A 27232-nucleotide genomic window follows, 5' to 3' on the forward strand; every position below is an offset into this window, starting at 1 on the left:
GCTAGGGGCGGGGACGGGGCGGGGCCTCCCATCCTGCAGCAACCAGGCCGCTGCAGGGGCAGGGGCAGGACCCTACCTTTCAGGAGCAGCCAGGCCTAGGGGCGGGCCTCACCTTCCAGCAGCAGCCCCGCCTGCTTGCGCAGCACTTGCACCAGCCGCTCATCCAACTGCACCTCCTCCAGCAGGGCCAGCAGCTGCTCCTCGTTGCGAACCACCTTGTCCTGGGCGTACAGCCCCTCTGGCAGGGCCCGCTGCTGCCCCAGCCCCAGCAGTACCACCTCCAGCGCCACCACCAAGTAGGACTCTCCAGGGCTCCCGGGCACAGGCACGTGCTGGTAGGCCACCTTCCGCTTCTCGGGGCTTGTGTCTGGGGGAGACGGGGCCGGGGCTGCTGGAAACGGATCCCCTTCCCTAAGACTCCTGGAGCCCTTGGCCCCGAGCATGGAGACTTGGGCGCAGGGTGGGCTTCAGAGGGAGTCTGGAAGCTCCCAGCACTCACGGAGTTGGGGGGGAGGGGGGCACCTTCTAGCAGCAGCTAGGCCTGTGGTGGCCTCGCTTTCGGGAGAAGCTAAGCCCATGGGCTCGTGGCACTGGCCAGGGGAGGTAGCCGAGGGTCGAGGCACGGCCAAGGGTGAGAGTCTGGGGGCTACTTAATAGGGGTACTGGGCCAGGGAGCGCGGCCCATGAGGCGGGGATTGTCTCACCTCCTGCAAGAGTCCCCCATGTACCTGAGTAAAGGGTAAGGGTCTCCTCCTCCATGCGACAGGCCTCCAGGAGTGCCCTGCAGAGGCAGCCAATGGGGTCCAGGGGGTGCCCCACCCATCCTTCCGTGTTGGTGATGCAGGTGGAGCCTTTCTGGAGCAGCTCTGCAGGTGGAAAGAGGGGGCTCAATGCCCACACACCTGCCCAAGCCTCTGGCAGGGAGGGGGATGCCTCTTGTTGACCTACCTGCCACCCAGCCTAGCCCCGTAATGCCCACCACCTGCCCACCCAATGGTCACCTTCATCTTTTTTTTTTTTTTTTTTTTTGAGGTGGGGTCTGGCTCTACTGCCCAGGCTGGAGTGCAGTGGGTCAGTCGTAGCTCACTGTAGCCTCAAGTGATCCGCTTGCTTCATCATCCCAAAGGGATTACAGGTGTGAGCCACCATGCCTGGCCACTGGATGCTTCTAAAACACCCAATCAAAGTGCCCTTCGCTCCTCATTGCCCTTAATCCCTCTCCACCGCTTGGAAGATGAAGCTCCAATAGTCTTTAGGGCCCCCAAGGACCCGTATGAAGTTTTTCCCTAACCAGTGACCTGTTCCATCTGAAGGCGTCTTTCCTCCCTCCATCCCTCCCTCCCTCCTTCCTTCCTCTCTCTCCCTCCACCTCTCTCTCTCCCTCCCTCACTCCCTCCCCCACCTCTCTTTCTTTCCTCTTCTCTCTCCCCGACACTTTTTTTTTTTTTTTTTTTTTTTGAGACAGAGTTTCCCTCTTGTTACCCAGGCTGGAGTGCAATGGCGCGATCTCGGCTCACCGCAACCTCCGCCTCCTGGGTTCAGGCAATTCTCCTGCCTCAGCCTCCTGAGTGGGTGGGATTACAGGCACACGCCACCATGCCCAGCTAGTTTTTTGCACTTTTAGTAGAGACAGGGTTTCACCATGTTGACCAGGACGGTCTCGATCTCTCGACCTCGTGATACACCCGCCTCAGCCTCCCAAAGTGCTGGGATTACAGGCTTGAGCCACCGCGCCCGGCCTTTTTTTTTTTTTTTTTTTTTTTTTAATTTTTTGAGACAGAGTCTAGCTCTGTCACCCAGGCTGGAGTGCAGCGGCACAATCTCAATTCACTACAACCTCTGCCTCCCGAATTCAAGCAATTCTCATGCCTCAGCCTCCCTGGTAGCTGGGAATACAGGTGCACACCACCATGCCTGGCTAATTTTAAAAATATTTTCAGTAGGCCGGGCACCGTGGCTTACAACTGTAATTGCAGCACTTTGGGAGGCTGAGGCAGGGGGATCACAAGGTCAGGAGTTCGAGACCAGCCTGGCCAACATAGTGAAACCCCATCTCTACTAAAAATACAAAAATTAGCTGGCATGGTGGCACTCGCTTGTAGTTCCAGCTGAGGGTGAGGCTTCAACCTGGGAGGTGGATGTTGCAGTGAGCTGAGTCCACGCCATTGCACTCCAGGCTGGCTGACAGAGTGAGACTCTGTCTTACAAAAAAAAATGTTTTTTCAGTAGAGACCAGGTTTCACCCTGTTGGCCAGGCTGGTCTCGAACTCCTGACCTCACATGATCTGCCTGCTTTAGCCTCCCAAAATGCTGGGTCTAGCCTTGGTCTCTCAAAGTGCTGGGACTATAGGTGTGAGCCACCATGCCTGTCTCTATTTTTCAGTTATTTATTTATTTATTTTTTTGAGACAGACTGTCGCTCTGTCACCCATGCTAGAGTGCAGTAGTGCAATCTCGGCTCACTGCAACCTCTGCTTCCAGGGTTCAAGCGATTCTCCTGCCTCAGCTTCCTGAGTAGCTGGGATTATAGGTACGTGCCACCACGCTCGGCTAATTTTTGTATTTTAGTAGAGATGGGGTTTCACTATGTTGGTCAAGCTGGTCTCAAACTTCTGACCTCATGATCCACCTGCCTCGGGCTCCCAAAGGGCTGGGATTATAGGCATGAGCCACCACATCTGGCCTAATTAACTATTTTTTAAGAGATGAGGTCTTGTTCTGTCACCCAGGTTAGGGTGCAGTGGCACAATTATAGCTCACTGCAGCCTTGAACTCCTGGGCTCAAGTGATCCTCCTGCCTCAGCCTCCAGAGTAGCTGGGACTACAGGTGTGAGCCACCACACCCAGCTAATTTTTTTAAAAAAATTTTTGTAAAGACAGTGTCTAACTATGTTGCCCAGGCTGATGTTGAACTGGTGCCTCAAGCGATCCTCCCACCTCGGCCTCCCAGTGAGCTGGGATCACAGGTGCGAGTCCCCGTGCATGGTTGAGGCGGACCGTATTCGTGCTCACCTTTTTTCTGCTGCTTGTAGCTCTCTAGCTGATGCCGCTGCTGCAATCGGAGCGTGTTGACGATGGCGCTTGCCAGCCGCAGGGCCTGGCGGGGGTATCCATGGGCACGCAGGGTGTCCACACGGGCGCAGGCGGTGGGGAAAGGTTCTCCCAGCCAGAGTGGGCGGCCCTGGGGGTCGAAAGTCGGTTTGTCCCCACCCACACTGCCTGTGAGGCTGGAGCTGTAGGAGTCACTGGCCAGGATCCTCTGCAGGTGGGCGTCATTCCAGTGCAGCTCTCCAGCCAGCAAGGCGCGGCCAAACACCGTGTAGCGGGGACTGGTGGCTGCCACCGCTTCCTCTTCCTCCGAGCCTGTAGAGAGGCACCCAACATGGCCCAGTGGCGGGGAGGGGGGTCCCTAGAGCCGTCGAGCCATGGCCAGCTTGCCCCACCACGTGCCAACTTGGGGTCAGGCCTGGGCAAAGCTCTGGGCATACTTCATCTCCCAGTCCTTGAAAGATACCTTCAAAGAACTTCAAAGATGGCTGCATGGGCTGGGCATGGTGGCTCACGCCTGTAATCCCAGCACTTTGGGAGGCCAAGGTGGGAGGATCACATGAAGCCAGGAGTTCGAGACCAGCCTGGCCAACATGGTGACACCCCATCTACTAAAATTAACCCCGGAGTGGTGGTGCAGGTCTGTAGTCCCAGCTGCTCAGGAGGCTGAGGCATGAGAATCTCCTGAACCCGGGAGGTGGCGGTTGCAGTGAGCCAAGATCGCGTCGCTGCACTCCAGCTTGGGTGACAGAGCAAGACTGTCTCAAACCAACCAACCAACAAAAAGGACGTGCGTATGTGTTGGGGCTATGACAGCCCCATCGTATGGATGCAAAGCAGTGAGGCTGAGCAACTGCCTGCCTGCTCGGCTTTCTCTTCCTACTTGCTATTTTTCTTTTCTTTTTTTTTTTGAGACAGGGTGTCGCTCTGTCGCCCAGTCTGGAGTGCAGTGGTGCGAACTCTGCTCACTGCAACCTCTGCCTCCCAGGCTCAAGTGATTCTCCCGCCTCAGCCTCTTGTCTGGGACTCCAGGCGCGTGCCACTGCACGTGGCTAATTTTTGTGTTTTTTGTAGAGACGAGGTCTCACCATGTTGCTCTGGCTGGTCTTGCACTCCTGGCCTTAAGCAATCTGCCCCTCTTTGCCTCCCAAAGTGCTGGGATTACAGGCGTGATTACACGCCCGGCCTGTGCTTGCTATTTTTCTTTCCCTCCCTCCTCAACCTCTCTCTCTCTTCCCTCCTGTCTTCTCTGCCTCTCTTCCTCTCTCCATCCATCTCTGCCTCTCTTCACTTGTCTCTCCCTCCTCCGCATCTCACTTTCCCCTTCTGTTTGATTCCTCCTGTCTTTTCTCCTCTCTCACCCTCTTTGCTCCCAAAGCTAGTAAGAGGCCAAGCCAGGAGACCAGCCCAGGACCACAGGTGCTTTAAGTATTTTACTTCACTTGCCCACTTGGGCTGCCATTGCTCCTGCCCTCAGCACTCACTCTCTTTGGGCTGGACAAGTTGAGATTAGTCCTGGGAGAACAGCCAAGGACTGGCGTCCACATTGCTCTGCCCCATTCCCTCTCTCTCCTGGGAAGAGCACCATGATGGGAAGTGGGGCCATAGTTAGTGGTGATAGTTTTGGGGGTACATGGTAAAGACCCTTCTCTCCTACCTGGGCTGGGGGCCACGGTGGGCTGCAGGCTGGAGCCGTCGAAGGAGTAGTTGCCCTCTTCCAGTGGACACACGTCGAGCTTGTCCCACCTGCTGAGCAGCTGGAGCCAGCCCGCCCTTTCCTCTGGTTTGCAGTGGGGGCTCAGGACGACGCAAACCCACAGGGCCCCTGAGGAGGCAGGGGCAGCCTCAGTATTCCTGTCAACAGTGGCAGCAGCAGCAGCACACACTTCCACAGCACCCACTCTGTGCCAGGTGATGATCTGCTAACCCTTTACCTTGGCCCTCAGAAGTTGCAACGCATAGCTTTTGCACCTTACAGGCAAGCAAACTAGGGCACAGAAACGTAACACGACTCTGCTGGGATTAGAGGGCCAGGCGCGGTGGCTCATACCTGTAATCCCAGCACTTATGGAGGCTGAGGCAGGCGGATTACGTGAGGTCAGGAGTTTCAGACCAGCCTGGCCAATGCGGTGAAACCCTGTCTCTATTAAAAATATGAAAAAAAAGGGCCGGGCGCAGTGGCTCAAGCCTGTAATCCCAGCACTTTGGGAGGCCGAGGCGGGTGGATCACGAGGTCAAGAGATAGAGACCATCCTGGTCAACATGGTGAAACCCCGTCTCTACTAAAAATAAAAAAAATTAGCTGGGCATGGTGGTGCGTGCCTGTAATCCCAGCTACTCAGGAGGCTGAGGCAGGAGAATTGCCTGAACCCAGGAGGTTGCGGTGAGCCAAGATCGCGCCATTGCACTCCAGCCTGGGTAACAAGAGCGAAACTCCGTCTCAAAAAAAAAAAAAAAAAAAAAAGCCTGGCCAACATGGTAAAACCCCTCTTTAATAAAAACAAACAAACAAACAAACAAAACCCAAAAATTAGCTGGGCATGGTGGCAGGCACCTGAGATGGGGTTTCTCCATATTGGTCAGGCTGGTCTCAAACTCCTGACCTCAGGCGATCTGCCCACCTCGGCCTCTCAGAGTGCTGGGATTACAGGTGTGAGCCACTGCGCCCGGCCTGTTTTTCCATTTTTAAATAATTGGGAAATAAAACCAAAAGAAAGAGTATTTTGCAACTTGTAGAAATAATGTAAAATTCAAATAAATACATAAGTATCCACAAATAAGCAGAGTTTAAAAGAATTTTGAGACAGGGTCTCACTATGTTGTCCAAGCTGGACTCGAACTCCTGGGCTCAAGTGATCCTCCTGCCTCAGCCTTCCAAGTAGTTGGTCGTACATGTGCCCGGCACGGTGCCAAACACCTTTTTTTGTTGTTTGTTGAGACAGGGTCTTGCTCTGTTTCCTGGGCTGGAGTGTAGTGGCGATCATGGCTCACTGCAGCCTCGACCTCCGGGGCCCAAGTGATCCCCCTACCTTAGCCCCCAAAGTGCTGGGATTACAATTGTGAGCCTCTGCGCCTGGCCTCCCAGGTATTAAATAAAGTTTTATTGGAATGCTACTGTGCCCATTTGGTATATATGTCTGTGGCTGCTTTTTCTATTATAATGGACAGAGTTAGGTCATCATGACAGAGACCAAATGGCCTGCAGGGCTGAATAACATTAACTCTGTGGCTGTTATAGAAAACATGTGTCTTGGTGCAGTGGCTCATGTCTGTCATCTCAGCACTTTTGGTGGCCAAGGCCAGAGGTTCACTTGAGCTCAAGAATTTGAGGGTACAGTGAGCCATGATTGTGCCACTGCACTTCAGCCTGGGCACACAGTGAGATCACGGCTCTAAAAAAAAGAAAAAAAAAAGAAAGAAAACATGTGGGTGGGGCCAGGCGTGGTGGCTCACACCTGTAATCCCAGCACCTTTGAAGACTGAGGCAGGCAGATCACCTGAGGTCGGGAGTTCAAGACCAGCCTGATCAACTTGGAGAAACCCTGTCTCTACTAAAAATACAAAATTAGCTGGGCATGGTGGTGCATGCCTACAATCCCAGCTACTTGGGAGGCTGAGGCAGGAGGATAGCTTGAACCCAGGAGGTGGAGGTTGTGGTGAGCTGAGATTGTGCCATTGCACTCTAGCCTGGGCAACAAGGGCATAACACCATCTCAAAAAACAAAACAAAACAAAACAAAAAGAAAAGAGAAAAAAACAAAACGTGGGCTGGGCGTGGTGACTCATACATGTCACCCTAGCACTTTGGGAGGCCGGAGCGAGAGGATTGCTTGGGCCCAAGAGTTCAAGACCAGCCTTGGCAATATAGTGAGCCCCTATGTCTTGAAAAACTTAAAAATTAGCGGGATGTGGTGGTGGGTGCCTGTAGTCTGAGCTACTTGGGAGGTTGCAGTATAGGATCACTTAGAGCCCAAGAGGCAGAGATTGCAGGGAGCCGAGATCGTGCCACTGCATTCCAGCCTGGGCAACAGAGTGAGACGCTGTCTCAAAAAAGAAAAAGAAAACGTGTGTACATGTGACTCAGCTCGTGGGCCAATGACATTTGATTGCCTGTGCTTCCTGTCAGATGTGTTTCCTGTGAACTGGATTTCTGTGTGTCTCATTCTCTGTGGGACCACCAGTGCCCAGTACCATGGCTGGCACATTAGAGGCGCTCATAAATGTTTGCCAAATGAATGGAGGGAGGATTCAGGGGACAGACCCTAATCTCGGAGTGAGCCAGCCCCCATGGGAGCTGAAGTCCCGGTGTCCACCACGCACCGGGGTTCAGGCCTCACCCAGCTCGTCCCAGAGCTGCCTGCACTTGTCCGTCATGCCAGTGCCCTGTTGCCGCCACAGGGCCAGGCGTGGGTCCTGCAGGAATTGCTCGGTCATGAGGATCAGCATGCGCGCCCCGTTGGAGTCCCGCATTCGCAGCATCTCCCGCACCTGCGCCGGGGACAGGGTGGTGAGGAAGGGGTGGGGTGCCCGCGGGGCCTTCTGCACCCCACGTCCCCCACTGGCCCGCACAGGCCCGCACAGCACCTTGCTGAACATAGAGCGCAGCTGCTGGCTGGCCCCGTAGTAGCCGCCGTTGGACAGCAGCTGCTTCACCTGCTCCTGGATCTGCTCCTCGTCCAGGTGCCAGCAGTTGGCGTCTTCGATTCCTGCGCCTGCGGTGGGGTCTGGGGCGCCTGCACGGAGGAAAGGAAGCTGAGGCTGGGGCTGAGGTTGGGCTGGGGAGAGATAGCGTCCATTCTTTTTTTTTATCCCCCAAGAGTTTGGCTTTTCTTGCCCAGGCCGGAGTGCAGTGGCGCCATCTTCGTTCACTGCAACCTCCACCTCCCGGGTTCAAGCGATTCTCCTGCCTCAGCTTCCCCAGTAGCTGGGATTACAGGCACACGCCACCACACCCGGCCAATTTTTTTTTTTTTTTTTTTTTTTTTAAGACAGAGTCTTGCTCTGTTACCAAGCCGGAGTGTAGTGGCGCGATCTCGGCTCACTGCAACCTCCGCCGCCTGGGTTCACACAATTCCCCTGCCTCAGCTTCCCGAGTAGCTGGGATTATAGGCGCTTGCCACCATGCCTGGCTAATTTTTTTGTATTTTAGTAGAGACGGGGTTTCACCATGTTGGCCAGGAGGGTCTTGATTTCCTGACCTTGTGATCCACCCGCCTCAGCCTCCCAAAGTGCTGGGATTACAGGTGTGAGCCACTGCACCTGGCCCACACCCAGCTACCTTTTTTGTATTTTTAGTAAAGACAGGGTTTCACTGTGTGGGTCAGGCTGGTCTCGAACTCCTGACCTCCGGTGATCCGCGCATTTTGGCTTCCCAAAGTGCTGGGATTACAGGTGTGAGCCACTGCGCCTGGCCCACCCATCTATTCTTCCAGGTCACCCAACCCATTCCAAAGTTCCATCCGTCCCACCTAAACACCACCGACCCATCTGCTTGTCCATCCCACCTGGCCATCTGTTTATCTATTTATCCATCCATCCCTCCCTCCATCTGTCCATCCATCTTGTCCTAAACATGACTAGCTCATTCATCCCTCTGCTCATTCATCCACTTGGTCATCTGATACGGTTTAGCTCTATGTCTCCACCCAAATCTCACATTGAATTACGATCCCCAGTGTTGGAAGTGGGGTCTGGAGGGAGGTGATTGGATCATCGGGATGGTTTCTAATGGTTTAGCACCATCCCCTTAGTGCTGCCTCATGATAGAGTTCTCATGAAATCTGGTTGTTTGAAAGGGCATAGCATCTCCCCCTTTGCCCTCTCTCTCCTGCCAGCCATGCGATGTATTAGCTTCTCTTTGGCCTTCTGCCATGACTAAGTTTCCTGAGGCCTCCCCAGATGCAGATGCCTGTGTAGCCCCAGAACCGTGAGCCAACTAAACCTGTTTTCTTTATAATTACCCAGTTTCAGGTATGTCTTTATGGCAGGTGAGAACAGACTAATACAACATCCATCCAATCCATTCATCTATCTCACCTGAAACACAACGTAACCACACACCCATCTATTCATTCACCCACCCACCCACCCATCTACTCACCCATCCATCCACCCATCCAACCATCCATCCAACCATCCGTCCACCCACCCATCTACCCAGCCATCCAACCATCCATCCACCCACCCATCCAACCATCCATCCACCCATCCAACCACCCATCCACCCATCCATCCAACCATCCATGCATCTTTCCATGCATCCATCCATCCATCCATGCATTCACCCATGCATCCATCCATTGCATTCATCCATGCATCTATGCATCCATCCATGCATCTATGCATCCACCCATGCATCTATGCATCCATCCATCTATCCATGCATGCATCCATCCATCCATTGCATTCATCCATGCATCTATGCATCCATCCATGCATCTATGCATCCATCCATCCATGCATGCATCCATCCATACATCCATGCATCTATCCATCCATGTATCCATCCATCCATGCATCTATGCATCCATCAGTGCATCCATCCATCCATGCATCTATCCATCCATCCATCCATCCATCCATCCATCCATCCATCCACTGCATCCATCCATGCATCCATCCATCAGTGTATCCATCCATTCATTGCATCCATCCATGCATCCATCAGTGCATCCATCCATCCATGCATCCATCCATTGCATCCATCCATGCATCTATGCATCCATCAGTGCATCCATCCATCCATGCATCTATCCATCCATGTATCCATCCATCCATCCATCCATGCATCCATCCATCAGTGTATCTATCCATCCATCCATCCATCCATCCATCCATTGCATCCATCCATGCATCCATCCATCAGTGTATCCATCCATCCATCCATTGCATCCATCCATGCATCCATCAGTGCATCCATCCATCCATGCATCTATCCATCCATCCATCCATCCGTCTTGCCCAAAACACCACCAGCTCATTCATCAATTTATTCGTTCATCCATTTACTTATCCATCCAATCCTTTCATCTATTTGAAACACTACACATCTGTCCATCTACCCATCCACCATCCATTTACCCATCCGACTTAAAACAACACCCACCCATCTGTTTACTCATCCATCTGTCTCACCTGAAGCACCACCCACTCATCCACCCCACTCAAGTCATGCCAGTCTCTCTCTACCTGCCCATGTCCTCCATATCAGTTCATCCACACACTCATACCCCTTACAGAACCACCTGCCCCATTAGTCCATCATCCATCCTACTCATAATTCCCACCCCTACCCATGTATGTACTCACCTTATTGATCCACGTGTCCACTCACTCCTTTTATCTTTCCGGTCCACGGGAACTAGCCACTCACGATACCCACCTCCCATTCATCCATCGACTGACACAAAGTACACTCTCCACCCACCCAACAACTAACCCTAACTCTCTATTCTTCCATCAAACCAACCATTCATCCTCAAACCATCCGTTCATATGTACCTCTCAAAACACCCATCATGCCATCCATCCATCCATCCATCCATCCATCCACCCACCCTACACAAACTGCCAACTCGGCCCACCCACCATGCTGATCCTCACATATGAACCTTCCATTCGTCCATCAACTCACTCCCAATCCATGTACCCACGGGCCCTTTCATTAACCTTATCTGTCCACCACTCAGTCCACTTTAACCTCACTAGTCAAAGTCCTCCCCAGCCAGCCACCCATCCTCACCTCCAGTCACCATCACCACCAATTCCGTCTTTCCCTTTTTTTTTTTTTTTTGAGTCAGGGTTATCAGTCTGTCATCAGGTTGGAGTGGAGTGTGGCGCAATCATAGCTCACTGCATCCTTTATCTCCCAGGCTCGTGATCCTCCTATCTCAGCTTCCCAAATAACTACATACAGGCATGTGCCACTACGCCCAGCTACTTCTGTTTGTTTATTTTTTGTAGAGAGGAGGTCTCACTATGTTGCCCAGGCTGGTCTTGAACTGCTGGTTTCAAGTGATCCTCCCTCAGCCTCCCAAAATGCTGGAAATAAAGGCCTGAGTCACGAAACCCAGCTTCTAATTCCTATTCACCTAATGGCATACTTAATACCCCATCCAGGCCAGGCTCGGTGGCTCACGCCTGTAATCCCAGCACTTTGGGAGGCTGAGGCAGGTGAATCACGTGAGGTCAGGAGTTCAAGACCAGCCTGGCCATCATGGTGAAACCCTGTCTCTACAAAAATACAAAAACTAGCCAGCATGATGGCATGTGTCTGTCATCCCAGCTACTTGGGGGGCTGAGACAAGAGAATTTCTTGAACCCAGGAGGCAAAGGTTGCAGTGAGCTGAGATCTCTCCACTGCACTCCAGCTTGCGTGACAGAGGAAGACTGTTAAAAATAAAACAAAATAATCTCACCCACCCCATTCATTTTCCCACACCATCAGTTGCCCCCAGTGCCTGATTGTGAACACTTTTTTTTTTTCTTTTTTTTCGGAGACAGGGTCTTACTCTGTCTCCCAGGCTGGAGTGCAGTGGTGCAATCTCGATTCACTGCAACCTCTACCTCCTGGGTTCAAGCGACTCTCCCACCTCAGCCTCCTGAGTAGCTGGAACTACAGGCGCCCCCCGCCATGCTGGGCTAATTTTTGTATTTTAGTAGAGACAGGGTTTTGCCATGTTGGCTGGGCTGGTCTCGAACTCCTGACCTCAACTGATCTGCCCACCTCGGCCTCCCAAAGTGCTGGGATTACAGGTGTGAGTCACTGTGCCCGGCCAACCACGAACACTTTCTATGCCCACCCAGCATCACCCTCCATCATCCACGTCTGCCTCCACCCACTACTCATCTTCCCCCATCCTAGATAGACAATGCAAGCCGCTCAGAGCCCCCCAAACCCTCCCAATCCTCACCACCCCTCCTGTGTATCCCCTCACCCATAACACCTCTGACACCCACAAATGTCCCACGTTACCTTCACGCCCTCCTCCTTCCACACCCAGGCTGCTCCAGATGGACCCCCCCAGCCCTGGGGCCGGACCTCCCACTTGCCCTCTAATGCAGGCTCTCCCCTCCCGCCCTCGCCCTCTGCCGGCAGGCTGATTCGCGCCTACTCATCTGTCCTGTGGCCACATGATATCTGGGATCTGCCATTCGCTAGGTGGTGACTTCAGATGACACAGGCTATGGCTCGTTTTTCTGCCATTCCGCCCCCACCCAATTTCCCCTCATTCAGTGACCCATGCAGGACACTCAGCAAGTGGCGTGGCTATGTGCTGGGGCGTCCTCTCCCCACTGGACCCCCGGGGTGGAGTGCCCTTACCATGCACCAAATTGATCTCCGAGCCCAGCAGGAGGATCTCATCCGCCAAGCGCTGGGCGGTGGGCAGCACCTCAGTGTGGTGAGCGCTGATGAGGTACTGCACGAACTTCTGCAGCTGGTCCCGGTTCATCTGGGAGAGCGTTTCTGAGATGGGCAGCCGTAGCTCCACCTGGCGGGCGTGCCGGATGCGGTGCAGGGACAGGGCCACCACGTGCGCGCAGTAGAAGAGGTCGCGGTTGTCACAGCCGCAGCTCACAGAGGTGATCTTGCAGCGATCGAAGCTGATGGAGACGTGGTAGAGGCGTTCGGGCTCTCCAGGCCCCCCCGGCTCGCGGATGTTTCCGCTCAGGTGGAATCCTAAGATCAAAGCCAAACTGTCCTGTCTGTGTCATCCCGAGACAGGCAGTGTCTGTGGTGCACAGCAAGACCCATTTGCAAAGCCCAGTTGAGCAACCTAGTGTAAGTCACTTCACTCCCTCTGCGTTTTTTTTTTTTTTTTTGAGACAAAGTCTCCTTCTGTTGCCTAGGCAGGAGTGCAGCAGTGCGACCTTGGCTCACTGCAACCTCTGCCTCTCAGGTTCAAGAGATTCTTCCGCTTCAGCCTCCTGAGTAACTGGAATTACAAGCGCCGCCAGCACACCAGCTAATTTTTGTATTTTTAGAAGAGACGGCCGGGCATGGTGGCTCATGCCTGTATTCCTGTTACTTTGGGTGGCCGAGGCGGGTCGATCACCTGAGGTCAGGAGTTCGAAAGCAGCCTGACCAACATGGAGAAACCCCATCTCTACTAAAAATAGAAAAATTAGGCTGGGCGCAGTGGCTCACACCTGTAATCCCAGCACTTTGGGAGGCTGAGGTGGGAGGATCGTGAGGTCAGGAGTTTGAGACCAGCCTGGCCAACATGGTGAAACCCCGTCTCTACTAAAAATACAAAAAAAAAAATTAGCCAGGTGTGGTGGCGGGCACCTGTTGTCCCAGCTACTCTGGAGGTCGAGGCAGGAGAATCACTTGAACCCGGGAGACAGAGGTTGCAGTGAGCTGAGACTGTGCCACTGCACTCCAGCCTGGGCGACAGAGTGAGACTCTGTCTCAAAAAAAAAAAAAAATGCTTAGCATGCTGTTGATATAAAGTTAAGTCCTAAGTAAACACTTGCTCTTTTTTTTCTGAGATGGAGTCTTTCTCTGTCACCCAGGCTGGAATGCAGTGGCACCATCTTGGCTCACTGCAACTTCTACTTCCCAGGTTCAAGCAATTCTCCTGCCTCAGCCTCCCGAGTAGCTGGGATTACGGGTGTGTGCCACCATGCCTGGCTAATTTTTCTATTTTTAGTAGAAACAGAATTTCACCATGTTGGCCAGGCTGGACTTGAACTCCTGACCTTGTGATCTGCCCACCTTGGCCTCCCAAAGTGCTGGAATTACAGGCGGGAGCCACCTACGCCCCGCCCAACACTTGCTCCTATTTTCATTATGAATAATAGTATCATAGCCATGACACCAACGGTGGTTTTCTGAGTCGTTGGGTTACTGTGAATATGGCCAGGACTTCAGGAACTCCTCGATTTCCCGAGAAGATGGCAAAGGCCTGTGCCGCTCAGGGGCAAGTGGCTGAGGAAGTGAGCCAGGGGCCAGGTCTCTCATTCACTCCCTCATGTCCCTCCCTGGCCCCTGGGCAGCACGGGTGCCAGGCTTATCTGACTGGTTGGGCAGCTGGGGCCCAGAAGGGGTCATTGCAGGGAGACGGCTTCCTCATACCAGCTGGAGGTTGCCGGGAGCCTGCGGTCAGCCAGGCCACGTCCCAGCAGAGGGGATCTCAGGTGCCACAGAGCCCACGGAGGGTTATCCTGACCCAGCCCCTGCCCTTGCCTCCAACTGGGAGAAGTGGCCTGCTGCTGCTGGAGCTCTGGAATCCCAGGCCTCACTTATTTTCTGGCTCAGCCTCTACTGGTCCCCTTCTGGGTCCGGTTGCCTGAGGTCTAAGGCCTTTCCACTGCTCTCATTACATCTCCCCCAGTCTCTGCAGCCCTTGCGTTTTCTTAGCCTGAGGTCTGAGATCAGCCCTCACAGCTGATCCTATGTGGCTTGTCATGATGGGTCATGCCTGTAATCTCAGTGCTTTGGGAGGCGGAGGCAGGAGGATCGCTTGAGCCCAGGAGTTCGAGACCAGCCTGGCCAACATGGTGAAACCCCGTGTCTCTACTAAAAATACAAAAAACTAGCCAGGCATGGTGGCAGGCACCTGTAGTCCCAGCTACTTGGGAGGCTGAGGCAGGAGAAACACTTGAACCTAGGAGGTGGAGGCTGCAGTGAGCTGAGATTGTGTTACTGCACTCCAGCCTGGGTGACACAGCAAGACTGTCTCAAAACAAAACAAAACAAAACAAAACAAAAAAACTTGTATAATCCTACCTGGGTCTCTAAGCCTGAGGTCTGGAACCTCCCATCCCCTGGCCCAGGCATCCCTCCAACTCCCCCTTTTCCAGGCCTGGTCTGGTCCTCCCCGGCCTCCTCGGAAGGAGTGGGGGACAAAGACTCACCCACTTGCAACACACGGTCCACGGCCCCGCTCTGGAGCAGGTGCAGCCCCCGGGTAAAGGGCACCCGGGCGTCGTGCTCGCCCTCTGGGGGCGGGTAACCCAGGGACGAGTACATACATATTTCCCGTTCACTTCGTGGAAACGACCAAAACACGATACGCTTCTGGACTGGCTCGGGCACCCGGGAGAACCGCTCCTCCACCTGCAGGAAGGGCCAGTGCGTTAGGAGCCTGGGGTTGATGTAATCCCAGTGCTTTGGGAAGCTGAGGCGGGAGAATCGCTTGAGATCAGGAGCTTGAGAACAGCCTGAGCAACATAGAGAGGCTCCTATCTCTGCAAAAACACTGGCAGGGCACGGTGGCTCACCTGTCTCTACACACACACACACGAAAATTTAAATTAGCCAGGTGACTGGCCACAGTGGCTCACACCTATAATCCCAGTACTTTGGGAAGCTGAGGTGGGCAGATCAGGATGTCAGGAGTTTGAGATCAGCCTGACCAACATGGTGAAACCCATCTCTATGAAAAATACAAAAATTAGCCGGGCATGGTGGTGCACGCCTGTAATCCCAGCTACTCAGGAGGCTGAGGCAGGAGAATTGCTTGAATCTGGGAGGCAGACGTTGCAGTGAGGCAAGATCGCATCACTGCACTCCAACCTGGGTGACAGAGTGAGATTCCATCTCAAAAAAAAAAAAAAAAAAAAAAAAAGAAAATTGCCAGGTATGGTGGTGCAAGCCTGGAATCCCAGCTACTCAGGAGGCTGAGGCGGGAGGATAGCTTAAGCAGAGGAGTTGGAGGCCGAAGTGAGTTGTGATCATGCCACTGCGCTCTAGCCTGGGAGACTGGGCAAGACCCTGCCTCAAAAAAAAAAAAAAAAAAAAAAAAAAAAGGCCGGGCGCGGTGGCTCATGCCTGTAATCCCAGCACTTTGGGAGAACGAGGCGGACGGATCACCTGAGGTCAGGAGATGGAGACCATGCTGGCCAACATGGTGAAACCCCATCTCTAAAAAGATAAAAGAAAAGAAAGCCACACTATGCTGAACGCTTATGCATGTGATCTCCACATTCTCACAGCCACCCGGTGTGAGCTTGTCCAACCCACGCCCCACAGCCCTGGCCCAGGATCGCTCTGAATGCAGCCCAGTGCAAATTTGTAAACTTTCTTATAAGATACGGCCAGGCGCGGTGGCTCATACCTGTAATCCCAGCACTTTGGGAGGCCAAGGCAGGTGGATCACTTGAGGTCAGGAGTTTGAAACCAGCCTGGCCAACATGGTGAAACCCCGTCTCTACTAAAAATACAAAAATTAGCCAGGCATGGCAGCCCACACCTGTAATCCCAGCTACTCAGGAGGCTGAGGCGGGAGAATCACTTGAACCCAGGTGGAGGCTGCAGTGAGCCAAGATTGTGCTACTGCACTCCAGCCTGGGCAACAGACTGAGACTCTGTCTCAAAAAAAAAAAAAAAAAAAGTATAACATTTTCTTGGCGGGGCTTGGTGGCTCATGCCTATAATCCCAGCACTTTGGGAGGCTGAGGCGGGTAGATCACGAGGTCACGAATTTCAGACCAGCCTGGTCAACATAGTGAAACCCCATCTCTATTAAAAATACAAAAAATTAGCCAGGCATGGTAGCATGTGCCTGTAATCCCAGCTACTTGGGAGGCTGAGGCAGGAGAATCGCTTGAACCCAGGAGGCAGACTCCAGCCTGGTCAACAGAGCAAGACTCCTCAAGAACAAAAAAAAAAATTTTTAAAGCTCATCAGCTATTGTTAGTGTTAGTGTATTTTATTCGTGGCCCAAGACAGTGCTTCTTCCAATGTGGCCCAGGGAAGCTTAAAGCTTGGGCACCCCTGATGGTGAATTGATACTAAATCATGATCCTGTTTTGAGAATCTGAGAGAATCTGAGACTCATCAGAGGTGAGATGAATTCAGTTGTTCAGGATCCCAGAGCTGTGAGCTGTTTCAACTCCTAAAACAGACTTTGCCGTTCCTCAGTTTCCCTTCCATGCCCCATCCCTGGGAAGGAGCCCCAGGAGGCGGAGGGGGGGGTGTCCTGGCCACCCCTGTGGGCTCTGGGCAATTCGATGAGCTGGTCGAGCCTGCCTTCCAATCTGGACTTGCTATTTCCTGGCTGGGTGACCTTGGGCAAGTTTCTCAACTTCTCTGTGCCCCAGTTTCCTCAAAGTGGGAACGAGAACAACTCCCAAAGGGCTGCAGAGGATTCCACGAGCTTCTGTGGGTCAAGAGCTCTAAGGGCTCGGCTTGGCCAGGGCAGGTTTGTGGGAGGCTTAGAGATGGTTTTCAGATTATTCTGTGTGCCTCACACGCAATGGAGGGGCAGGGGCCCTCAGCCTCCACGCCCACCTGGGTTTCTAGGGGAAGTGGGAGAGCCAATGACCAGCCCAGGCCTCGGGGACAGTTGACAGATGACTAAGGAGGGATTTTCCGGTCCATGAATCAGAGCCTGCCCATCCACACTTGGCCCAAACCCATCGTCCCGGCCGACTTCCTAACTCCAGAGAGGCCAGGCAGGAAAGAACAGCCCCTAGAGCTGGACAGAGGATAGAGCCCGTGTGAGCTCCCTGTTCAGGTCTGGGCCATGTATCCAGCTCCTTGGGGCCCACACTGAAGCTGAAAAAGGGGACTTAAAGGGTCCTCGCTCTGGGACATCCTGGCAGTGCCCCCAGAAGCCACAGAAGAGAGGTTCTAGGGGCACCTGTCCAGGGACCACCACCCAGGCCCTGCCCCTGCTGTCGACCTCTGGAAGGGATAGGATAGGAGAGGGTGGGGGATGAGGAGGGCCCCTGGGACTTGAGTAATCCATGCTTCAAGCCAGGAGAAGCTGGGCAGTCCCAAGAGAGAGAGAAAGAAGATGAGAGGAGAGAGGGGAGAGGAGAGAGAGAGAGAGAGAGAGAGAGAGAGAGAGAGAGAGAGAGAGAGAGAGAGAGATCTGGAGTAGAGAGGGGTCCCTAAGGAACAGGTGAGATCTGGAGGCTTGAGGGCAGGAATGAATGGGGAAAAATGGGGTGTCCTGAGCTGGAATCTATAGAGATGGGGGAGTTATTTATTTGGGGTATAGGGTAGGGATCTAGAGGACAGGAATGGGGCGTGTGAGTCTCTAGGGGCTACGATGGAGGGAAACAGGGTATCCGCAAGCGAGGGCTGAAGAGAGGACTGAAGACTTAACGGGGTGCCCTGACTGGGGAATAAAGATGCGATCGGAAAAGAGGGGTGCCGTTGGGGGATTAGGTGGGAAAAGAGGGGTGCACGCGGTTGTAGGCGGACCATGGGGGCCGGATCTCAGACACCTGAGGTTGGCAGGAGAAGAAGGAAGTGTCCTGATTTGAGATCTGAGGCGCCGAGGGGCAGAGAAGGGATGGGGGTGGGTCACCGGGCTTGAAGGACAGAAATAGGAGGATAAGGGGGTGTTCGGGGCAGGACTGAGGATCCTGGGGTTGGGATCTCAGGGGGTGTCCCTGATGGGGGCAGCTCTGGACTCTGGGGATTGGGGAGGAGAAGACAGGTGGGGAAGGTGCTGGGGGTGCGTCCCTGCCCCCGCCCCCTTCCCCCGCGGTCACCTGCTCGAAGGCCCAGCTCTCGGCTACCCGCTTGGCGCTGAGGTCCAGCAGTGCCTCGGGCCGTCCCCGGCCACGCGCGGCCCCGGCCCCGGCATCGCGCTCCTCGGGTCCCGCAGGGCAGCCCCGGCTCCGCTTGGCCGCGGGGGGCTCCATCCGGCCGGGCCGGGGCCAGGGCCAGGGCGGGGCCTCTTGGGGGGGTCAGTCCAGTGCCCGCTCCGCGTCGCCGGCTCCCGCGCCCCCTGCCCGCCTTCCCGTCCGTCCTCCGCGCTCGGCCGCCCTGGGACCCCTGCCGCACCCACCCCCGACCCGCACCGGGCCGGCCGGGTGATGCGGCCCCTTTAAGACTCTTCACAACAATGAAGCTGCCTCGGCCTCCGCTTTAGCTCCGCCGTCGTCCCGCCCCCGCCGCCCGTCCCCATTGGCCCCCCCTCGGCCTCCGCGGTCTTCCCTCGCCATTGGTTGCGCCTCCAGACCCGTCTCCCAGCCTTGCTGCTCACTCGATGATTGTGATGCCAGTCTTTTCGTGTTTACCCAACCAGAGCCCGCTGCGAGGGGCGCTGTCAATCACGGGGCGCCAGAGGCCAATCAGAGCGGGAGGACCCCTGCGACCCAGGCCTTATGCGGAGTTTCGGGGCGGGCCCGGGGTTCATTCACAACATTCCTCCCCCGCCTCCCTCGGGCTGGACAGCACGCCCGGGGCTGCTCGGGCTGCGCCCACACACGGCTTTGTTTACTGAGGGTCGCTTCCGGGCGCCGCGAGGGGACAGTCAACACACCCCGGCCGGTGAGCGAGACGGAGCAGCGGGATCCCTTGGCAGCGGCTCAGCCCCTTGTCCCTCCGAGCTGTGTGACCCGAGAAACTCACTCAACCTCTCTGGTCACCGGGTCAAGTTTTGGTGCTGTGGCGGCGGAGGGGTCGCAGGCTCATTGTGGGGAGCTCCTGAGGGCCGCGGACCCCCTCTCCAGAAACAGCTCGGTTAGGGGATTCATAGGTCATCCCTTGAGCCTCAAAAGCAGCACCCCGCCCGCCCCTCCTTTCCACGCCCTAGATTCCACGTTGGGTCCTATGAAATTGCTGATTTTCTACCATTTTTGGCCTGTTAACATGGCAATTCCATGAGGTTCAGCCTAACACTTACCAAACCCCGGGACCTCTGAGCATTTTTTTCTGACTCAGCTTGTCCAGGCCACCATCTCTGCCCTGGAAGCCGGCCATGGTTTCCATCACGCGTTCCTGTCCCGGCTCCCTGCCAATGTCCTCAGAAAACCTTGCATTTTCCCTTCCTCATACTTCACTCCGTTACCATTTATTTATCTGTTTCGGCGGTTTTTTTTTTTTTTTTCCCCCGAGCCTCACCCTGTCACCCAGGCTGGAATGCAGTGGTGCTGTCTCTGCTCACCGCAACCTCCGCCTCCCGGTTTCAAGTGATTCTCCTGCTTCAGCCTCCTGAGTAGCTGGAATTACAGGCGCCCGCCACCACACCCGGCTAATTTTTGTATTTTTGGTAGAGATGGAGTTTCCTCATGTTGGCCAGGCTGGTCTTGAACTCCTGACCTCGAGTGATCCCCCCTTGGTGGTGGTTTAATTTCGGTCTCTCCCTCTCCACTATGAGCCTCAGGAAGCAGGAGCTTGTCTCATTTATGCTTTGCTGTACAGACAGCACTTCCATTAGCACTGGGCATACAGTAGGCGCTCAAGCTAGAAATTGTTGAATACACCAACCAACTCATGCTTTGCCTTCATTCAGTTAAATGATCCACACAGCAGAAAAAAACCATTGATATCTGCCCATCCATATGGAATCCGTAGCTTTTCCTGGAGAAAATTTTCAGCCTCACAGCTCTTCAGCTCTCTGGCCAGTCTTCAGCCACACCCCATACCCCTTCCCCTGCCCGATTCATTAAACTCCCCTGCAGACCTGCACTGTCCAGGATGGTCACCAATGGCCACAAGTGGCCTCTGAGCCCTTGAAATGGGACTGGCTCGAATTAGGTTGTGCTGGAGTGGTAAAATACAGAGTGGATTTCGGAGACATAGCAGGAAGGAAACAAGGCAAAATATTTCATTAGGAACGTTTTGGCCGAGCGTGGTGGCTCACGCCTGGAATCCCAGCACTTTGGGATGGTGAGTTGGGAGGATCACTTGAGCCCAGGAGTTTGAGACCAAGCCTGAGCAAATGGCAAAAACCCATTTCTCTTAAAAAATAAGAAAATTGGCTTGGTGTGGTGGCTCATGCCTGTAATCCCAGCACTTTGGGAGGCTGAGGCGGGTGGATCACCTGAGGTCAGGAGTTCCAGACCAGCCTGGCCAACGTGGCGAAATTCCATCTCTACTAAAAATACAAAAATTAGCCAGGCATGGTGCTGAATGCCTGTAATCCCAGCTACCCCGGAGACTGAGGCAGGAGAATTACTGGAACCCAGGGGGCAGAGGCTGCAGTGAGCCCAAATTGAGCCACTATACTCCAGCCTGGGCAGTCTCACAAAGTGAGACACCTTCTCAAAAAATACAATGAAAGCGAAATAGCTGGGTGTGGTGGCGCATGCCTGTAATCTCAGTACTTTGGGAGGCAAGGAGGACAGATCACAAGGTCAGGAGTTTGAGACCAGCCCGAACAACATGAGGAAACCTTGTTTCTACTAAAAACACAACAATTGGCTGGGCGTGGTGGTGTGCGCCTCTGATCAGGGCTGTTCAGGAGGCTGAGGCAGGAGAATTGCTTGAACCCGGGAGGCAGAGATTGCAGTGAGCTGAGATTGTGCCACTGCACTCCAGCAGACTCCATCTCAAAAACAAACAAATAAATAAATAAAGTAAAACAAAATTCCATATGTGTCAGGACACAGTGGCTGGTGCCTGTAACCCCAGCACTTTGGGAGGCTGAGGTGGGCGCAGTGCTTGAGCTCAGGAGTTCGTGACCAGGCTGGGCAGCACGGTGAGATGCTGTCTCAAAAATAAATAAATAAAACTATATATGTGACTCAAGTTGTATTTCTTTCTTTCTTTCTTTCTTTTTTCTTTTTTTTGAGACAGAGTCTCAGTCTGTCACTCAGGCTGGAGTGCAGTGGCATGATTTTTTTTTTTTTAAAGAGAAAAAGAATAATAAGAAAAAGAATAAAGAAGAGGAAGAAAGAGAAAGAGGAAGAGGGAGAGAGGATGGGGGTATTGCTTTGTTGCCCGGGCTAGAATGCAGTCTGAATATGGGTATGCCTATAATTGTCCTTAATAATGGAGACATGAAAGAAAATGAGGGAAGAGAGTAACAAACAAGGAGCCAACCAACATTTCGTTTAAACTTCTAAGTTGATAGGATGTGGTACTGATAAGAGTGTATCTTTTGTGTAAAGTGGAGAGTTCTATAAATGTTAATTACGTTTACTTGTTCCAGATCTGAGTTCAAGTCCTGGATATCATTGTTAATTTTCTGTCGCATTGATCTGTCTAATATTAATGTTGAAGTCTCCCACTGTTATTGTGTGGGAGTCTAAGTCTCTTTATAAGTCTTGTATGTCTGGGTATTCCTGTATTGGGTGCGTATATATTTAGGACCTTTAACTCTTCTTGTTGTTGCATTGATTCTTTTATCATTATATAATGTCCTTCTTTGCTTCTTTTGATCTTTGTTGCTTTAAATACTATTTTATCAGAGGCAAAAATTGTAACTTCTGCTTTTTATTTATTTATTTTTGCTCTCTGGTTGGTTGGTAAGTCTCTCTCCATCCCTTGTTTTGAGTCTTTGTGTATCCTTGAATGTGAGATGGGTCTGGATGCAGCATACCGATGGGTTTTAGTTTTTTGTCCAAATTGCCTGTCTGTCTTTGAATTGGGGAATTTAGTCAATTTAAATTTAGAATTAATAATGATATATGTGAGTTTAATACTACCATTTAATATTAGCTGGCTATTTTGCCCCTTAGTTGATGTAAATTCTTCATTATATTGATGTTCTTTACTTTTTGGTATTTTTTAGAAAGGCTGATACTGTTTGTTCCTTTCTATGTGTAGTGGTTCTTTCAGAAGCTCTTGTAAAGCAGGCCTGGTGGTGATGAATTCTCTGAGTGCTTGCTTGTTCACAAAAAACTTTATTTTTCCTTCACTTATGAAGCTTAGTTTGGCTGGATGTGAAATTCTTGGTTGAAAATTCTTTTCTTTAAGGATGTTGAATATTGGTCCCCACTCTCTTCTGGCTTGTAGGGTTTCTGCTGAGAGATCTGCTGTAAGTCTGATAGGCTTCCCTTTGTGGGTAACCTGACCTTTCTCTCTGGCTGCCCTTAGTATTTCCTCCTTCATTTCAACCCTGGTGAATCTGACGATTATGTGCCTTGGAGTTGCTCTTCTTGAGGAATATCTTTGTGGTGTTCTCTGTATTACCTGGAGTTGAATATTATCCTGCCTTACTAAGTTGGGAAAATTTTCCTGAATAATATCCTGAAGCATATTTTCCAGCTTGGATTCATTCTCTTCATCACATTCAGGTACACCTATCAAGCGTAGATTAGGTCTTTTCACATAGTCCCATATTTCTTGGAGGCTTTGCTCGTTCCTTTTTATCTTTTTTTCTCTAATCTTGTCTTCTAGTTTTATTTCATTGAGTTGGTCTTCGACCTCTGATATCCTTTCTTCTGCTTGATCAATTCGGCTGTTAAAACTTGTGCATACTTCACGTAGTTCTCGTATTGTGTTTTTCAGTTCCATCAATTCACTTATTTTCCTCTCTAAATTTTGTATTCTTGTTGACATTTCGTCAAACCTTTTTTCAAAGTTCTTAGTTTCTTTAGATTGTGTTAGAACAAGTTCTTTTAATTCACAGAAGTTTCTTATTATCCACGTTTTGAAGCCTGCTTCTGTAATTGGAACACACTCGTTCTCCATCAAGCCTTGTTTCGTTGCTGATGAGGAACTGTGATCCCCCGCTGAGGGAGAGGCGTTCTGATCTTGGGTATTCTCTGATCTTGGGTATTTTTGACTGTTTTCTTCCCTTCGTTGTAGATTTATCCATCTGTGGTCTTTATAATTACCGTCTTTGTAGTTGGGTTTCTGAGTGGACATCCAACTTATTGATAACTTATTAACTTATTGCTCAGCGCCGAAATCTGAGCAACCCACTGCGCCGACCAAATCAGCGGCGTTAAGATTGATGGTGCTTTTCTGAGTCTGCACCAAGAACCGACGCTCCGAGGCGCCGGCAAAACCGCCTCGCCGGTCACAAGAGTCGCGCTGGCGACCCGTGGGGCTCCTCCGCTGGGAATCTCCTGGTGCGTGAGCAACAAGAATTCATGTGAAGGTGTGGCGTCCTCTCCTTCTTTGCGTTTTCACTGGGAGCTACAATCCCGAGCTGCTAGTGATCAGCCATCTTGGATCTCTCCCGCAGTGGCATGATCTTGGCTCACTGCACCCTCCACCTCTGGAGTTCAAGAGGTTCTCTTGCGTCAGCCTCCTGAGTAGCTGGGATTACAGGCAGGTGCCACCATGCCCAGCTAATTTTGTATTTTTAGTAGAGACGGGGTTTCTCTATGTTGGCCAGGCTGATCTTGAATTCCTGACCGCAAGTGATCCACCTGCCTGGCCTCCCAAAGTCTTGGGATTTCAGGCGTGAGCCACCATGCCTGGTTACGTTTTTCGATTATTATTATTATTATTTTTTGAGACGGAATTTTGCTCCTGCTGCCCAGGCTAGAGTGCAGTGGCACAATCTTGGCACACCACAACCTCCGCCTCCCAGGTTCAAGCGATTCTCCTGCCTCAGCCTCCCGAGTAGCTGGGGTTACAGGTGTGCACCACCACACCCACTAATTTTGTATTTTTAGTAGAGATGGGGTTTCTCCATGTTGGCCAGGCTGCTCTCGAACTCCCGACCTCAGGTGATCTGCCTGCCTCAGCCTCCTTAAGTGCTAGGATTACAGGTGTGAGCCACTGCACCCGGCCAATTTTTTTTTGAATTTTAGTAGAGAAGAAATCTTGCTATGTTGCCCAGGCTGGTCTTGAATTCCTGAGCTCAAGCAATCCTCCTGGCTTGGCCTCCCAAATTGCTGGGATTAGAAGCCTGAGCCACCACACCTGGCTTGAGTTGTATTTCTATTAGACACTGCCCGTCTTAAGAAACCACAGCCTGCCATAGTGCCAGCAAAGAAACATCCGTAATAAGAATATACTGACTGCTCATGCAATGCTGTAGCTGTGGAGATTCACGCTGGAATGTGAGCCATTGAACAGTGTTGCGAAGTGGGGATCGTCACCTCTGTTTTTGGAGAGGCTGAGCCGCTGGCCTGAGGTCACTCAGCAGTAGGAGCTGGACTAGTGAGGGACATGGACTTGTGGGGGCTTTGGAGCCCTAGACTTACTGGGGCATCTCCTTGCAAAGGATTTGGGGCAATGATAGATCTATGGGGAAGGAGTAACTGGGGTCAGAGGAGACACAGGGAGGAGTTGAAGCAAAGGACGGCCGTGTGCAGTGGCTCACACCTGTAATCCCAACACTTGGGGAAGGTGAAGTGGGAGGATCACTTGAGTCCAGGAGTTCAAGACCAGCCTGGGCAACATAGTGAGACCACCCCCGCCACCAAGACTCTGTCTCAAAAAAAAAAAAAAAAAAATTGGCCTGGCGTGGTGGTTCATGCCTGTAATCCCAGCACTTTGGGATGCCAAGGCGGGTGGATTGCCTGAGGTCGGGAGTTCAAGACTAGCCTGACCAACATGGAGAAACCCTGTCTCTACTAAAAATACAAAATTAGCTGGGTATGGTGGCGCCTGCCTGTAATCCCAGCTACTTGGGAGGCTGAGGCAGGAGAATCGCTTGAACTCAGGAGGTGGAGGTTGCGGTGAACTGAGATTGTGCCATTGCACTCCAGCCTGGGCAACAAGAATGAAACTCTGTCTCAAAAAAAAAAAAAAAAAAAAAAAAAAGTACCACGTATACCGTGTGGTGGCACACACCTGTAGTCCCAGCTACTCAGGAAGCTTCAGCGGGAGGATTGCTTGAGCCCAGGAGGTTGAGGCTGCCGTGAACCATGATTGCACCACTGCACTCCAGTCTAGGTGACAGAGCCAGACCCTGTCTGAAGAAAAAGCAAAACATAACAAAACAAAAACGAAAAGCACATCTTTCTGGTGCTCTCCTTGCAAACAGGACCTAAGGACTGGCTTTTCCCAGCAGCCCTCTTCAGCATCTGATATGTGGGCATGTCAACTAAGTTTAGCCTTGAAAGGGCTCCAATATTGTCCTGCGATGCTGAGGTCACTCTAGGCCAGTGGGTAGACTTTAAGAGGAACAGGGAATGCGGTATCACAGGGTGAGAATGTCTTTTTTTCTTTTTTCTTTTTTTTTTGAGATGGAGTCTTTCCCTCCAGGCTGGAGTGCAATGATGCAATCTCTATTCATTGCAACCTCTGCCTCTTGGGTTCAAATGATTCTTCCGCCTCAGCCTCCAAAATAGCTGGGATTACAGGCCTCCGCCATTATGTACAGCTATTTTTTTTTTTTTTGAGACGAAATTTTGCTCTTGTTACCCAGGCTGGAGTGCAATGGCACGATCTCGGCTCACCGCAACCTCCGCCTCCTGGGTTCAGGCAATTCTCCTGCCTCAGCCTCCTGAGTAGCTGGGATTACAGGCACACGCCACCATGCCCAGCTGATTTTTTGTATTTTTAGTAGAGACGGGGTTTCATCATGTTGACCAGGATGGCCTCGATCTCTTGACCTCGTGATCCACCCGCCTTGGCCTCCCAAAGTGCTGGGATTACAGGCTTGAGCCACCGCGCTCGGCACCCCCGCCTTTTTTTTTTTTTTTTTTTTTTTTTTTTTTAAGTAGAGATGGAGTTTCACCATGTTGGCCGGGCTGGTCTTGAACTCCTGACCTCATGATCTGCCCACCTCACCTCCCAAAGTGCTGGGATTATAGGCATGAGCCACCACGCTTGGCTGAGAATGTCTTATTTCATTCTCTAACAATAGATACTAATATATGTGTGTGTATATATATATATGTGTATATATATATAATTTTTTTTTTTTTTTGAGATGGAATTTTGCTCTGTCACCCAGGCTGGAGTGCAGTGGAGCTATTTCGGCTTACTGCAGCCTCCGCCTCCCAAGTTCAAGCTATTCTCCTGCTTCAGCCTCCTGAGTCGCTGGGACCACAGGCCCACACCTGGCTAATTTGTGTATTTTTTGTAGAGACAGGATTTCACCATGTTGGACAGGCTGGCCTCGAACTTCTGACATAAGTGATCTACCCACCACCGCCTCTCAAAGTCCTGGGATTACAGGTGTGAGCCACTGCACCCGGCCTCGAATATTTAACATCAGTCCCATCTCTCAGGTAAGATAAGAGGACTGGGCATGGGACAGTCATGTGGCTTGCTCAAGGTCCACACCTGGAAAGGGGAGGGTCTGCACAGAATTTGGAAAACAGGAATATTCTGCTCACGTCCTCTGATTTTACAAGTGAGGGAAATGAGGCCCAGAGAGGGTTGGGAAACTGCCCAAGGCCACACAGTGGTCCTGGGACAATGTGGAAGGTTGGGACTGTCCTCAGTAGTAAGTCCCCCGGTTATGACCTGCCTCTACTTCCTAGCAATTTTTAGGGAAGGAGAGCTGGGTATGGTGGTGTGTGCCTGTATTCCGTCTACTTGGATTGGTTTTTTTTTTTGGTTTGGTTTTGAGACAGGGTCTCGCTCTGTTGCCCGGGTTGATGTGCAGTGGTATGGTCACGACTTGCTGCAGCTTCAACCTCC

General features: G+C 52.2%; 1 protein-coding gene across 3 annotated transcripts in view; it reads right to left on the bottom strand.

Annotated features, from left to right (window-relative positions):
- Positions 1 to 18892, bottom strand: part of ZSWIM4 (zinc finger SWIM-type containing 4) — a 31561-nt gene extending 12669 nt beyond the window's left edge. The window contains exons 1-9 of one of the 3 annotated variants that reach the window (XM_003941708.4): positions 18499 to 18892; positions 14908 to 15109; positions 12371 to 12727; positions 7633 to 7781; positions 7386 to 7536; positions 4706 to 4873; positions 3013 to 3363; positions 729 to 866; positions 113 to 367 (exon numbers count right to left, since the gene is read on the bottom strand). In XM_003941708.4, the coding sequence (XP_003941757.2) occupies positions 113 to 367; positions 729 to 866; positions 3013 to 3363; positions 4706 to 4873; positions 7386 to 7536; positions 7633 to 7781; positions 12371 to 12727; positions 14908 to 15109; positions 18499 to 18651 (1924 nt within the window). In that variant the 5' untranslated portion in view covers positions 18652 to 18892. Of the gene's footprint in view, positions 1 to 112; positions 392 to 728; positions 867 to 3012; positions 3364 to 4705; positions 4874 to 7385; positions 7537 to 7632; positions 7782 to 12370; positions 12728 to 14907; positions 15110 to 18498 lie in introns of all 3 variants that reach the window. The other 2 variants (XM_010329452.3, XM_010329451.3) reach the window with 2 other exon arrangements.
- Positions 18893 to 27232: the final 8340 nt, after the last annotated feature.

Source organism: Saimiri boliviensis, chromosome 14 (genome assembly GCF_048565385.1).
Source record: "Saimiri boliviensis isolate mSaiBol1 chromosome 14, mSaiBol1.pri, whole genome shotgun sequence".
In the NCBI taxonomy this organism is placed as follows: Eukaryota; Metazoa; Chordata; class Mammalia; order Primates; family Cebidae; genus Saimiri; species Saimiri boliviensis.